We start from the raw sequence: 14,814 nt of genomic DNA on the forward strand, positions 1-14,814 counted from the left end.
AATCTAAGGCATGCATGAAATCCAAAACAACTCCAGTTTTCTGCATGGTGTTGAACGTGTCCCATCCGGAAGAAGACAAAGGAAAGAATTTCTTAAACACTTAGAGCATATCTAGCACGGAGAACATATGCTAATTAATTAACGAAAAAATATCACAAGCATCTTTTGCATTGAGAGTCAGGAGAACTCAAAGTCTAACTGAATTTTCATAACACCAAACATAATTACTACTAAGGCTTTGTAATGTCTGCTAAAGAAAGAAGAAATTAAACAGCTGCACGCAAATATGGCAAATTATCTGAGATGCATCATAGAAGAAGATCTAAGGATTGGTGACATCGTGGATGCTCTTTCTCTTGCGCTCCATGTCTTGTTTTTGGCGGATGAAGAACTTCTGTGCATGACTGGCCACTTGCACTGGCGTCCTCGTCACCACTGCATGTCGAGATATGCTCTTCCAATCCCCCTTCCCATAAGTTGCAAGTCCTTGTAAAAATAACCTACATGCATGTAAAATTAATTAATAATTAATGTACAAGCAAATTTTTTTTTTTAAAGAAGTCCAATCTGTTGTGCGCCTTGATTAGATTGCTAACTTTTTAAAATAATAATAATAATAACAATAAAGTAAAATATATATATACCGATGTTCCTCCTCCGTCCATGGCTTAGCCTTCCTCCTCTCCAGACCGCGGCGTCCTGACCCAAAAGAGGTGTTCTGACCTTTCGGTGGGCGTTGCTTCGGTGCCATACCCATACTACATCCATCACCGGAATTGCCACCTTCTTCCTTCTTCAAGTCATCTTTCAGAATCTGATAATGATGGTACAGTACTTGTTCCGGACTTTTTCTTGAAAAATTGGCACTGATCCGAGACCATCGATTTGGCGTTCCCTCTGGGTTTGCCAGGAGAGCAAGCTCCAAAACCATCTCTTCGAACGGGCTCCACTCCGCTTGCGACAAACCAACGTCCTGAGAAGAATCCATGATACCTCTCTTTCAGAACTAGAGATTTTGATAGACCAATTAGTTGATGAGAGTTTAGAACAACAATCCCACGTATGGTATGATTTATAGTGGTTGAAACACACCGCCATAGATTCGCAGAAAAACCCATCGAAGATGAATAAAATATTAAAGGAAGTGTTAACGTTGTGCAGCCTTTCCATAAAATTTTCCTATTTTTCTCTCATCACCTCTGACAAATTAAACAGATCCAGATTTAAACGTGATCGCTTTGTCGAATCAGCGAATTGATTTCCTTCCTAAAATAGACACACTTTTCTACTTGGGTTTGAATGATGACTCTTTCTACCTGAGAGAGGGTTATGCCGGGGTATGCTTCGGCGAAGCGCTCCATGTGGAATATTTTGCAGTTCAAATTCTCTGTACTTCATTTACTTACGATTGTTATTTATTTATTTATTTTCAATCTGGAATCAAGATCTCACACAGCCGTATGTAGTGCTTATGCACAAACATGTCCAAAATGTATAATAAAATATTACCCCTTAAAATTAGTTATTCTCTCACACCAAATTTTTGCCTGACCAGGAGGATTTGTTTGCATGCTAAAATTCACTTGATTTTCGTTGCGCATGTTTATTTTATTACCAGATTTTCTTAATTTTGAGGTTAGGAACAAAAGCCCAAGTCCAACATGTAAGTGGACTGACAAATCGTCTCTCTCCAGGGTTACGATTCATAGCCAACTCAATTGGATTTTAGGTTTAGTCTATTTGAGTTGGACTTCACCTAGTTGGGTTCGGTGTTACATTTGGATGGGTTATGGATTCAGCTGAGGTGAGATGGTAAGGATGCCATGCTGAGGCGGTTATGAGTTCTGGCACAGGATTGAGGAGGCTAATCAGGAAGTGTTAATGGGTGAACGTATGTTATTGGGATTGGATGGGCTTGGGCTAATCGATGGAGGTTCTCATGCGGTGGGATAGGCTTGGTGTTCGAGGTTCATGTTCGCAGGGTTGGCACTAATGATTGTTGGATTGCACAAAGGTCTTGAGGTTTGTAGATGGAGAAGTGTTTTGACTGGTGTCATACTGTTGCATTTATCAAGAAGTTGATTGATAAACTGCAAAATATCAAACATACAACCAAGTAGGGTCGTTTCTGCGCTGCAGCAACCCATGCCTTGAATTGTCCTAGACTCTTTAAGGGTCAATAATAAGCTCCACCGCAACTAGCATATCCTACCTGATGCAGAAGGCATAAAATCCATTTCCTAACAACTTACTAAATAGATGCGTCAAATTAGTGCAAAATGAAAAGTAAACAAAAGGAGATGGGATTAGCTCCTACAAGAATACATCGAGGACAACAAAATTAACAGGTCATTTATATATAGAAAAACTGTACAGGCTCAAAACAAAACCCTGTACAACTTACCAACCGCAATGCCATTTCTTAGAGAACTAGCTGTCCGATATCGTCTCCTCAGAAGATGCATCACTATCAATAACAACCAAGTTACTTGGTCCGCCAGGACCTGAATTCTTATTCAAATTGGATACACCATTCAGACCTGAACCTGTATTAACCGATGTAGGTTTCGGGGAGTTCACACCCAGAGTTGGAAGAGCACCAGGCCTTTTCCCCATCCGATGCTCATTCATAGATACCGATCTTTCAGACACGCTTACGGTGCTAGCATGATTACCAGATGTGATGTTCTTTCTCTTCAGAATTCCCCGTCCCCGGGAATCCTTAGGTGGAGCAGTTGGCTCTACTCTTGTGTCAGTACTAAGCATGCTTGCAGGTTGTGCCAGGGCTGAAACAGGAGGCAATGTTGAATTGCTTGGCTTTGGTTGTGGGATCAACACATCTCTAAGCCAATGAGGGAGATTACTTGCTGGCACACTCGTTGGTTGGTGATCCTGAGTCAGCCTTTCAACTGACTTGTGGTGCGAAGAAGATGATTCATAGTCATACCTTGTGTGAACATTGAAAGATTTATGGTGAGCGAGTCCTGACCCTGGGAAAGAAGAACCCACCGGGAAGCTGCAGAGGATGGAATCTGCAGGCGGACTGACACTTGTGAGAGGATTGGCTGGGCCCAGGCCTAATGAATGAAGTGGATTTCTCTTGAAGGTGTTCTCATTCTTGAGGTATACATCTCCCAGAGAAAGTTTAGGCTCAGCTGTGAGCATTGGGAATTCTGAACAAGCTGACCAGGCACCATTACCACCATAGTGGTTACTTAATGATGGTTTTGCTGGCCAAGAATCAGTCGTAAAAGGAGGCAGTGAAAGGTCTGGTACAGACAGTGTTCCTGGCTTGAATAGTGCACCATTCAGAAGCTTTCTTTGCTCTAAATTCCATCGCTCAGCAAGATCCTCCGCAGCTCTTGATTTCATGAAGCAAAGTTTTGGATCCCTTAGCATTGCATTCCAATTGTTAACTCCATATCTTCTCACACCAATCCAAAGAAAGTCTAATTCTTCTTCTGACCATTCATTTGCATTCCTCTTAAACTTATCTAATGGAGGGGCTTGCCTCTTTTCTAACATCTGTGAGCCAGTTATAATATCGTCGACTATCTGCTTTTGCTTTGATACACATGCATTCACGCCAATGCTAGGCCATGGAAATCTCCTGTTGCATTCCTGAGCGCTGTCTTTAATACTGAAATTCAATGACGAATGCATGCTTTGGAAATCCTTAACAGAGACATCAGGTCCCCCTGAATTCAATAGCAGACCTAGAAAACATGTAGAAAAAGAAGATTTATTTGCTCTCTCTTCATGTCGTTGCTTTTCAGAGCCAGTCTCAACTGATTTTGTTAAACATGCTCCATCTTGTGATCCAGTTATCTGATTCTTGAACTCCCTAGATGCATCCTGCAATCCAGTACCAACAAAGAAAAAAAGAAAAAGTAATATTAGAACCAAAAAACAATGTACAGTTTGGCAAATATTCAAATATTAAAACTAGGTTCTAAATTTGGAAAATATTCAAATCTTCCACATAGTTTTGTCATAGCAAAACAAAGGACCAAGATGCAGAAAGCAAGCCTGAATACTTTTGAATAGGAAGCTGGCCAGAGAATGTCTGGGGATAATTTAATTCAATGCCTCAAGGTTGCAGAGATTACTGACAACCCTAGCCTTTTACAAGCCCAGAAAAGACATAATTATATAAGTTTAATTTTATGTTATAATTCACCTGATCATGTTGAGTCTTCACAGATGAACTGACTGGCAACATGGAAGAAGCCCTTCCATTTAATTCTTGTTCGCAGTTGAGAACACTTTGCTCCAAGGATGAGCATATACTTCTTTCTTTATTCGTATCCTGCAGTTCTTTATCAAGTGTTTCAAGCCATTTAAGTTCATCGACTTTTCCATCAGCTTCTTTATCCGCCATAATGATGCCACAACTTCGAGTTAATGAACTTTGAGACTCCAGGAGGTTTTCAGGAATGACACTCGATGCTGATTTACCTGACTCTATCTTAGTTAGACCATTAGATGCGGGAGGGGCAATAGAATCCGATATTGCAATTACACTTTGTCAGATGGAAAAGATTTTTTCTCCTGGATTTTTCACTATTATGGTACATCTACTCATTCACCTAGCTTCAGAAGTTAAAGTTGGTGGACCGGTACATTATAGATGGATGTATCCTATTGAGAGGTATTATTTCAAACCTTAAATCTTTTGATAATTTTATTAGAAATAACAGCATACTGATATTTTAATAAATATTTAATTCTTGAAGGTATCTTGTGCGTCTTAAAGATTATGTGCGAAATAGAGCCTATCCCGAAGGCTCGATTGCTGAAGCATATATTGCGGATGAATGTTTGACATTTTGTTCAATATATCTTCAAGGTGTAGAGACTATTTTTAGTCGACCTCAACGGCATAATGACTTTGTGGAGAATGCAGAACTGTATAAGTTCTTAACTGCTGGAAAATTCTTGGGAAGAGCTGAAAGTATTGTACTTGATCAAAAATCCTTAGCACAAGTACATCGTTATGTGTTACTTCATAGTGACATAATATTTGACCATCGCAGGTTAGTATATTTAAGGCATGATATCAAAATTTAAATTTTATATTAGATATAATGTTCTAAATGATATATTTATATTTTATGCAGTGAATTTTTAATTTATCAGAGACGAGCCAATCATAACATTGGTCGAGTTATTCCCTATGTGGCTTTCGAATCAGGTGTGATTTATATTTAATTATGGGATATATTAATTTTTGATACATATTTAATATCAGATAACTCAACAGCACTTCGTCATATCATTTTTTTTTAGGTTTCAAAGATGATGGAGACAAATAATTCAGATGAACTAATAGCTCTTGCTCGAGGACCTAACAAGATTGTGAATAGATATAACGGTTTCATAATTAATGGCTTTAAATTTCATATTAGAGAACGAAAAAAATTTAGAAAAACATAGAATAGCGGTGTTATGGTGGAAGCGGATGGAAAATCCTATTATGGTGCACTTAAAGATATCTATGAGTTAGATTATTATGAAAAATTTAAAGTAGTATTGTTTAGATGTGATTGGATAGACATAAACTCACCAAGGGATTTGAAACAAGATGTAAATGGATTTACATTTGTAAATTTTTCAAGGTTGATACACACTGGTGTGTTATTGAAGGATGATCCATTCATTTTTTCATGTCAAGCTCGTCAAGTATTTTATGTACAAGATGCAAAAGATAAAGATTGGTTTACTGTAATCAAAACAAAACCTAGAGACTTATATGATATGGAAAACCAAGTGGAGGATGATGACGATGACACCTATACACAATGTTGTCCTACAATTTTGTGCCAGCTGATGATTTAAATGCTACGACGACGTTGGTTAGAACAGAATTTGAAGGAAATACTACTGCTTGATTGTTACTGGTAATAATTATTTATGATGTATATATTTTGCATTAATTATTGTGTTATTTTACTCCATATATTAACTGATTCTACCTTCTATTTATATAAATGCTAGGTGACATCATGCGTCGCAGGGGACGATATGCTGGTGTGCAGTTTCAGTTTTCACAGACAGAGGCCGGTACGTCTTCTTCAGCACAGCAGCCTGAGGCCAGTTCAGCTGCACAGTATTTTGAGCCCTGTCCTTCATCATCAGCACAGCACGATCCTCCTATTCATCAGCCAGATGATGAGATACACGTGCATGGTATATATTGTCTTTTATGTAATTTTAGTTTTATTTTATTTTATGTAAATTTATGATATAGTTACTTTTATGTATTTTTTGCAGACGGATCCGAGAGAGTACGCTCCAGATGCAGACCCACAGTAGTACGAGATGTGTGGCAGATGCATGAGGATGAGAGAATTGTTGTGGAGTGCAATCAGCTAGATCAGCCAATTAAGAAAGCTGCCTGCTTATTGACTTCATTTTTGGGGACTGTTGCTCGGAGGCCTCAGCTATATCCATTGGACTATGCAAAATGGAATGACATGCTTCCAACGTACAAAGTTGAGCTCCTCCGAGTTATAGAGGTAATGAATTGATGTTCATACTGTATATTAATTGTTAATCACTTATATAATTTATTTCATTTAATTTTTTTTTTATAGAGCAAGTTTGTTCTCCCTCCATCCACTCATGATTTTGTAATGAAGTCTCTCAACCGCAAATGGAAAGAATATAGAGCACAATTGAAGAGGGACTATATGAGACAGGGTATGACAGAGGAGGAGGTTGCTAGAAATTATCCTCCTGATGTACCCCCTCATCAGTGGATGGAGTTGGTTCATTATTGGTTCTCCGAGAGGGCACAGGTATAATATCTGCTCATTATCTTTTTTTCTAAATATTTTATAAAAATATTAATTTTTATTATATATTATATATTATATATATAACAAGTTTTTTACTTTATTTTACAGACTTATTCTGCTATTGGTAGAGCTGCACGAGCAGCTCAGTCTGTTCCTCATATATCGGGGTCGAAGAGTTATGCACGACTCCGACAGGAGTTTGTATGTTCCTTAAACTTTCATAATTAACTTTTAATTTTTATGTTGAAATATTTATATAACTAATATCATTATGTATCGTGGACCATGTCTGTATCATGATACTCATATATTTTTTTAAATTATTATAACTGTTTGCTTAAAATTGAAATTATTTGTGTAGGTGGATGAGCATGGGAGGGAACCGGTAAAGTGGAGTTTTACCGGATGACTCATACTCATCAGGATGGTACTTTTGTTCGAGATGAGTCGAGAGATTTATATGTACGGCATTATTAATATTCTATTTTTTACAATGATTTTAATTTAATTTTGTTAGCTATTAATGTATAACTCTTGTTTTCAAAATAAATACAGGAGAGGGCTACATCTCTTATTGCGGAGCGTGACGACGAGTCCGCAGCATCTACGCAGCAGAGCCGTATCGAGGCCGAGGTGTTCATAGAGTTGATGGGACCAGAGCGCTACAGTCGAGTGAAGGATTATGGAGTAGGAGTCACCCCCACTCAGTTATCTGAGGTTAGTAGATATACGCAGCATGCTGCAGCAGATGCTCAAGATTCACGCGTTCGCAGACTCGAGGCGGAGATACAGGAGATTAGATAGAGTCGTGCCGCTGAGATGGAGGAGATGCGACAGAGCCGTACCGAGATGCAGGCCATGAGGGGACAGATTGATCGGCTTACATCTTTATTAGAGATGTATGGCCTATCTCAGCTAAACACATATTATTAAATATATATTTTTGTATTAATTTAATGATCTATATATTTTTATTTATAGATATGCAAATCATGCTTTTGATATATTTTTTGTAGGCTCCTGGCACATCAGGCATCCGTCGAGACAGTGGCACGTCACGTGGAGACAGCGACGACCATCCGCCTGTGGATTGACATTATTTTATTTTTATTGTATTCTTATATTTATTTATATTACTCTTGATTGTAATGGATGATTAGTACTTTATTTTTATTTATATAAAATAATGTCTTTTGGTTTGGTTAAATTTGCTATTGAAGTTTGCTTTTGGTGTGAATGGTGGTGATTGTACAGGGATGAATGGTGGTGATTGTACAGGTTTATTTTTGAATAATTGATATAATTTTATACAGGAATGTATGTATTCTTTTTTTTTTTGTATATAAAATCTGTATTTTTTTTTCTTTTAAAAATTTTAACGACGCTTATAAGCGTTGTTAAAATAATGTTTAACGACGCTGATAAGCGTGGCTAAGGACTTAACAGCCGACGCTTCGAAAAGCGTCTAGGTAGAGTGGAGGACGCGTTGTCATTAACGACGCTAAAAAGCGCCGTTATAATTAAATTTTACGATGCTTTAAAACGTCGTTATAAATAATATTTAACGACGCTTATAAGCATCGTTAAAACAATGTTTAACGATGCTTATAAGCGTCGCTAAGGACTTAACAGCCGACGCTTCGAAGAGCATCTTGGTAGAGTGGAGGACGCGTTGTCATTAACGACGCTAAAAAACGCCGTTATAATTGAATTTTACGACACTTTAAAACGTCGTTATTTTATAACGACGCTTTTAAAAAGCGTCGGCGCTTTTCATCTCCACTCTTACATAGGCGACGCTTTCGCGATGCTTTTTGAAGCATCGTAAACGTTATTGACGACGCTTATTAGCATCGTAAAATAATTTTTATAGCATCATTTTTTATCATTTTCACTGTAGTGGTAGTAAACATGATGATTATTAAAACACTGCAATATTACACTAATTAAGGAAATCAGCAAGCTTTAAAATTTTGTTGTTGGAGAAACATTTGCCAAGCCCAAGGATATCATGTCATATAGCTAGAAGATGAAAGTTGTTCTGTTACATGATTTCTTGGATAACCGAGTGCAACATAATGATCCTTCCCTTTTCTCCTTATCTTTAAAATATTAATTACTTGACAATTCATTTATGACCGACCTTCAACATGGATATATATATATAAGACTTGCATACGCTGCCGTAGAAGCTCCATGCAAGTGCTGATACTGTGGCTGATGGCAATAGACACAAGCCCTAAAATCTAAGGCATGCATGAACTCCAAAACAACTCCAGTTTTCTGCATGCATGGTGTGGAACGTGTCCCATCCGGAAGAAGATAAAGGAAAGAATTTCTTTAACACTTTTCTACTTGGGTTTGCATGAGGCTATCATTGGATCACCCACCGTGCAATTCTAAAGCACTTCAAATTCATTCATTCATCCATCATTATAAATCTCAAAGGCAAGCAACTGATCCAATGGTGGATTCATGCGAACGAAGATGCATCCTTCTTTGCTGTGAAAAATACACCCCCTGATCTGAATACGTGGTCGACAGGCCAATTCTGATTAGATCTTTCTATTGGCATCACTCTCCATGGAATGTGAGTTGGGGCCAGGCCTTTGATTCTTCTCACTATTTCTCAGTTCTTTCTTGGACTCTGATGAAAGAAAAAATAATTTTTAAAAAAAAAAGAAAAAAACCTCTGGTTGCAAATCCACAATTTGTCAAAATCTTGAGCATGGAAATTACACTTCTTGCAGCTCCATTTTCTTGGATGCATTAATTTTCAGCTAATAGAGCATGATGATAATCTTATATAATCAGAACTTAGAAGAAAAGAGAATGTCAGACAATTTAATCCCATTGTTTTACCAATCTGTCAAAGCTTTGGATGTCATGACTAGGAAAGATTTCTCGTGGTCACATATATATTCCATACGCAATTTGGCCAAGACCACTTCAATCTGATTAATGTTTTATGTTATAAAATTAAGGTCATAGCATTACAACAAAGTTTAAAGACTGCTGACCAGAGAAAACCATAAAAGCAACTGTGTCAGATAAGTTCTGGTGTACATATAGTATTCTCTAAAGGTAACTCAACCGTAATCTTGTACACCGGAGACATGGTAAACTAGCACTCTTTTCCTTGCTCCATCACAAGTTGGCTCAATCTCTGAAAAAAATATCGCTTAATAGAGAGTGATGAGCCTGTATTTTAGAAACTCGTATTGCTCCAAATCCACTTTTGATCTCTTACAGATGAATAAGGACAACAAGACATAGACCATCCCGGCGATTCAAACTTATGAATCAGAACAGAAAGACATTACACATTTGGCTTATCTGAAGTATGTTGCGTTCGTTAATTTGTGAGGCGTTGACTTCCAGATGAGGCTGGCTTCCACACCGAGCTAGTTTGAGTCATGAAACCAATTAATAATAAAGGTCAAAACAGATTGACCGTATCTTTCCATATACGCTCTTAGTGCAAGATCTGAAAGCCAACTTTTGAGAGATGGCATTGAATCGATTAGTTAAGATTTTCTTTTTAGTTAAACTAGGAAGCAACATTATAACAAAAATAGGGAAGTTTATGGACTGTTTGACAAGTTATGGAATTGTGTCAGGTTTGAGTTGGTTCCGTAGTAAACATGATGATTATTAAAACACTGCAATATTACTCTAATTAAGGAAATCATATGCTGCCAGCTTTAAAATTTTGTTGTTGGAGAAACATTTGCCAAGCCCAAGGATATCATGTCATATAGCTAGGAGATGAAAGTTGTTCTGTTACATGATTTCTTGGATAACCGAGTGCAACATAATAATCCATCCCATTTCTCTTTATCTTTAAAATATTAATTACTTGACAATCCATTTATGACCGACCTTCAACATGGATTATATATATATATAAAAGACTTGCATACGCTGCCGTAGAAGCTCCATGCAAGTGCTGATACTGTGGCTGATGGCAATAGACACAAACCCTAAAATCTAAGGCATGCATGAACTCAAAAACAACTCCAGTTTTCTGCATAGTGTTGAACGTGTCCCATCCGGAAGAAGACAAAAGAAAGAATTTCTTAAACACTTAGAGCATATCTAGGACGGAGAACATATGCTAATTAATTAACGAAGAAATATCACAAGCATCTTTTGCATTGAGAGTCAGAAGAACTCAAAGTCTAACTGAATTTTCATAACACCAAACATAATTACTACTAAGGCTTTGTAATGTCTGCTAAAGAAAGAAGAAATTAAACAGCTGCACAATGGCAAATTATCTGAGATGCATCATAGAAGAAGATCTAAGGATTGGTGACATCGTGGATGTTCTTTCTCTTGCGCTCTATGTCTTATTTTTGGCGGATAAAGAACTTCTGTGCATGACTGGCCACTTGCACTGGCATCCTCGTCACCACTGCATGTCGAGATATGCTCTTCCAATCTCCCTTCCCATAAGTTGCAAGTCCTTGTAAAAATACCCTACATGCATGCAAAATTAATTAATAATTAATGTATAAGTAATTTTTTTTTTAAAAAAAAATTTATTGAGAAATTTATCTCCTCAATCGAGTACGTACTTGAAGTCCAATCTATTGTGCGCCTTGATTGGATTGCTAATTTTTTAAAACAATAATAATAATAACAATAAAGTAAAATATATATATACCGATGTTCCCCCTCCGTCCATGGCTTAGCCTTCTTCCTCTCCAGACCGCGGCGTCCTGATCCAAAAGAGGTGTTCTGACCTTTCGGTGGGCGTTGCTCCGGTGCCATACCCATACTACATCCATCACCGAAATTGCCACCTTCTTTTTTCTGCAAGTCATCTTTCAGAATCTGATAATGATGGTACAGTATTTGTTCCGGACTTTTTCTTGAAAAATTGGCACTGATCCGAAACCATCGATCTGACGTTCCCTCTGGATTTGAAGCTCCAAAACCATCTCTTCGAACGGGCTCCACTCCGCTTGCGACAAACCAATGTCGTGAGAAGAATCCATGATACCTCTCTTTCAGAACTAGAGATTTTGATAGACCAATTAGTTGATGAGAGTTTAGAATAACAATCTTACGTATGGTATGATTTATAGTGGTTGAAACACAGAGCCGTAGATTCTCAGAAAAACCCATCGAAGATGAATAAAATATTAAAGGAAGTGTTAACGTTGTGTAGCCTTTCCATAAAATTTTCCTATTTTTCTCTCATCACCTCTGACAAATTAAACTGATCCAGATTTAAACGTCATCGCTTTGTCGAATCAGCGAGTTGATTTCCTTCCTAAAATAGACACACTTTTCTACTTGGGTTTGAATGATGACTCTTTCTACCTGAGAGAGGGTTATGCCGGGGTATGCGTCGGCGAAGCGCTCCATGTGGTCCCTCCCGAGCGGCGCGTCGGAGCAGATCACCTCCCTGAGCGAGCGCAGATCGTAATTGGCTCGCGCCACGCCGCACGACCTCGCCAGCTGCACCACCATCGGCGGCACCGCCGGCAGCAGCGTCACCCGGTGCTCCTCCACCGCCATCAGCAGCTCATCCAGCGCGTACCGCCGGAGCACCACCACCGTCGCACCCGCCGCCACCGCCCTGCACACAAACACCGAGAAGCCGAACATATGGGACAGCGGCACCACGCACGCGTGCACCTCCTCCCTCCTCCCCCACACGTGCCGCAGAACGCTGGCCATCGCCACCAGATTCCCGTGCGAGCTCACCACCCCCTTGCTCTTCCCCGTCGTCCCGGACGAGTACATCAGCGCCGCCGGATCGGCTGGGCCCACGCCGGGGAACTCGACCGGGGCGTTCCGATCGATGGAGAGCGATGCGAAGAATTGGTCGATCAGGGTCGGAGGGCGGGGTATGAGGCCGTCGAGCTTGGGGGCGAGGTCGGCGGTGGTGAGGATGAGAACGGGGCCGGAATCTTGAACCTGGGATTGGATCTCCGAGCGGGTTTGGAGGAAGTTGGCGGTGGAGAAGACGGCGCCGAGGGACATGGCGGCGAGGACGAAAGCGGGGAAGTGGAGAGAGTTGGGAGAGACGTGAAGGACGACGTCGCCATGGCCGACGCCGAGGACGGCGAGTGCACGGGCGGCGGCGGCGGTGAGAGCGCGGAGGTTGGCAATGGTGAGGGCTGCGCCGGTCTCCGCATCGATGAAAGCGGGCTTGGAGGAGGAGGAGAAAGCGAAGTGGAAGAGGAGGAATTGGGGAAGCGAGAGAGGTGGTGTGGGAGCCAGCGACGAACTCCATGGACCGTTGTAGATGCCGGTAGAGGGGCAGAAGAAGCTTCTCTCTTCTCGCGTAATAAATGAGGAGCCTGCCATCTCTCCCTCTGGTAGTGCGACTCTGAGCCTCGTATGAGAGGCCTTAAATAGGTGGGGATGGGGGACAGCGCAGCAGTTTTTTACTTTTTTTTTTTTTTTATATTTTTCGCACAACAGTACAGTAGGTGACGGATTTCACGAGGGGTGTCGGTGAGGGGTCGAACCAGATAATGATATCCATCTTTGTAGGGAGCAGCTAAAGAAGTAGGTGTTGTCCCTTATGATTTTTATTTTCAACATCCAAGATGTTAGGGTTTAAAAAATTTTTACACTCCTGAGGATTATAATGGTTGATTTTTATCAAATCTATTGAAAAATTTTTTTTAAGCATGGAGAGGTTCGATAGGTCTGGAGGATCAAAATACATTCAAAGATAAGTCTATTCTTCTGAAAGATCGGCTTGAAATTGACTCCTAAACAGATCTTTTCTATGAGCTGAGAACATGAATATTTAGCTGATATGCCCTTGCTGTAACATTGAAGAGAAGACTATGGAGCATGCCCTTTTCTGATGTCTAAGGATGAGATCTGTTTGATCCTAGATGGAGATGTACTTGTAAATCGCTTAGGCGGAGGATCTCACCTAAAGTTTTCTGAAGTTCCTACAGTGCAGTCTTGGAAGTGATGCTTCTAGGGCAACAAGTATCCGAGTGGTCTATATAGCCCTCCACATTTGGTTGACGAGGAACAACTTGATGTTTGATTCCCGATGATTTTCGACGCGATTTGTTTTTGAGATAGCGTTAGACATAGCAGTGGAGATCATCAATGCGATGTCCAAGCTTTTGAAGACTTGGAGCTCCCACTCTGCTAGCTCACGCAGTGATCTATCGGATGTTCATTTTTTTAGGCCCCCTTTGTTGTATCTGAAAGTCAACTTCAATGGGAGTGTTTGAGATAATTATGGTGGGACTGGATTTGTGATTCGTGGACCTGACTCTAAGCTTGGTATGGCTTGGGGAGTCACTTAATAAAGACTACGATTCTTAGGGGGGACCTTTGCACGGCCTGGGTCGGGATTGTATTTGCTAGGCAGATATTGGGGGTGGGTCAGCTTGTTGTGGAGGATAACTCAGCATGGCAGTGTCCTGACTTCATAGCTATATCCGTGGTAGAGCCACTCATCTTCTTCTGCATGACATCTTGATTTTGTTGGAGGGATGCATTGTACTAATTATAAGGCATGTTTTCTATGAGAAGAACATTGCAGCTGATTGGGTGGAAACCTTTGTAGCTGAGCATGTTGGAGAAGTATTTTGGACTAAGATAGGGGTTATTCTTGAGCAACTCCGGGATACTTTATTTTCAGATTTTTTTTATTGTATTCATATAAAAATTATTTAAATAAACCATCGTATCAAAAAAAAAGAGAAATTATTGGTTAGAACCATCATACCACGTATATCATCGACCATTTAATAAAAAATATCATATCTTACTAGAGGAGGTTAATGTTGCAGAGATAGCATAGTAGTTAAAGAATGCTCCGAAATAGAAAAATTATTGGTTAGAATCATTATACCATACATATCTTCGATAATTTAATGAAAAATTATCATATTATCCTAGGATAGACTAATGTTGCGGAGCTGAAGGATATTCTCGAAATAGCAAATTTTTTTGTTGAAACTATTGTATCGAATGTATCTTCAATGATTCTGATAGCCCTCATTTTTGAAGTTTGTGAAGA

General features: G+C 39.6%; 4 protein-coding genes across 4 annotated transcripts; 1 reads left to right on the forward strand and 3 right to left on the reverse strand.

The window, feature by feature from the left end:
* Positions 1–219: 219 nt before the first annotated feature.
* On the reverse strand, positions 220–1,047 carry LOC140854234 (transcription factor SRM1-like). The gene is made up of 2 exons (XM_073249703.1): positions 645–1,047; positions 220–500 (listed from the first exon to the last, which is right to left on the reverse strand). The coding sequence occupies exons 1-2, from the start codon at positions 986–988 to the stop codon at positions 323–325; spliced, it is 522 nt and encodes a 173-aa protein (XP_073105804.1). The 5' UTR covers positions 989–1,047; the 3' UTR covers positions 220–322.
* A 1,240-nt stretch (positions 1,048–2,287) lies between these two features.
* LOC105037228 (uncharacterized) lies at positions 2,288–4,601 on the reverse strand. Its single transcript, XM_010912919.3, has 2 exons — positions 4,181–4,601; positions 2,288–3,855 (listed from the first exon to the last, which is right to left on the reverse strand). Exons 1-2 carry the CDS (start codon positions 4,379–4,381, stop codon positions 2,431–2,433), a joined length of 1,626 nt encoding a protein of 541 aa, XP_010911221.2. The 5' UTR covers positions 4,382–4,601; the 3' UTR covers positions 2,288–2,430.
* Positions 4,602–6,332: 1,731 nt separating this feature from the next.
* LOC140854276 (uncharacterized) lies at positions 6,333–7,729 on the forward strand. The gene is made up of 4 exons (XM_073249827.1): positions 6,333–6,518; positions 6,597–6,800; positions 6,909–7,001; positions 7,162–7,729. Exons 1-4 carry the CDS (start codon positions 6,333–6,335, stop codon positions 7,207–7,209), a joined length of 531 nt encoding a protein of 176 aa, XP_073105928.1. The 3' UTR covers positions 7,210–7,729.
* A 3,258-nt stretch (positions 7,730–10,987) lies between these two features.
* LOC140854235 (putative 4-coumarate--CoA ligase-like 8) lies at positions 10,988–13,124 on the reverse strand. Its single transcript, XM_073249704.1, has 3 exons — positions 12,132–13,124; positions 11,470–11,821; positions 10,988–11,282 (listed from the first exon to the last, which is right to left on the reverse strand). The coding sequence occupies exons 1-2, from the start codon at positions 13,122–13,124 to the stop codon at positions 11,816–11,818; spliced, it is 999 nt and encodes a 332-aa protein (XP_073105805.1). The 3' UTR covers positions 10,988–11,282; positions 11,470–11,815.
* Positions 13,125–14,814: the final 1,690 nt, after the last annotated feature.

This window comes from Elaeis guineensis, chromosome 16, assembly GCF_000442705.2.
Source record: "Elaeis guineensis isolate ETL-2024a chromosome 16, EG11, whole genome shotgun sequence".
Classification (NCBI taxonomy): Eukaryota; Viridiplantae; Streptophyta; class Magnoliopsida; order Arecales; family Arecaceae; genus Elaeis; species Elaeis guineensis.

Excerpts from the sequence above, each read along its gene's own strand:
- LOC140854234 (XM_073249703.1), bottom strand. The coding sequence starts at position 988 with ATGGATTCTTCTCAGGACGTTGGTTTGTCGCAAGCGGAGTGGAGCCCG. Across the intron at positions 501-644 it reads TGGACGGAGGAGGAACATCG|GTTATTTTTACAAGGACTTG; the intron begins GTATATATATAT and ends ACATGCATGTAG.
- LOC105037228 (XM_010912919.3), bottom strand. The coding sequence starts at position 4,381 with ATGGCGGATAAAGAAGCTGATGGAAAAGTCGATGAACTTAAATGGCTT. Across the intron at positions 3,856-4,180 it reads TGAAGACTCAACATGATCAG|GATGCATCTAGGGAGTTCAA; the intron begins GTGAATTATAAC and ends ACTGGATTGCAG.
- LOC140854276 (XM_073249827.1), top strand. The coding sequence starts at position 6,333 with ATGCATGAGGATGAGAGAATTGTTGTGGAGTGCAATCAGCTAGATCAG. Across the intron at positions 6,801-6,908 it reads GGTTCTCCGAGAGGGCACAG|ACTTATTCTGCTATTGGTAG; the intron begins GTATAATATCTG and ends TTTATTTTACAG. Across the intron at positions 7,002-7,161 it reads CACGACTCCGACAGGAGTTT|GTGGATGAGCATGGGAGGGA; the intron begins GTATGTTCCTTA and ends TTATTTGTGTAG.
- LOC140854235 (XM_073249704.1), bottom strand. The coding sequence starts at position 13,124 with ATGGCAGGCTCCTCATTTATTACGCGAGAAGAGAGAAGCTTCTTCTGC.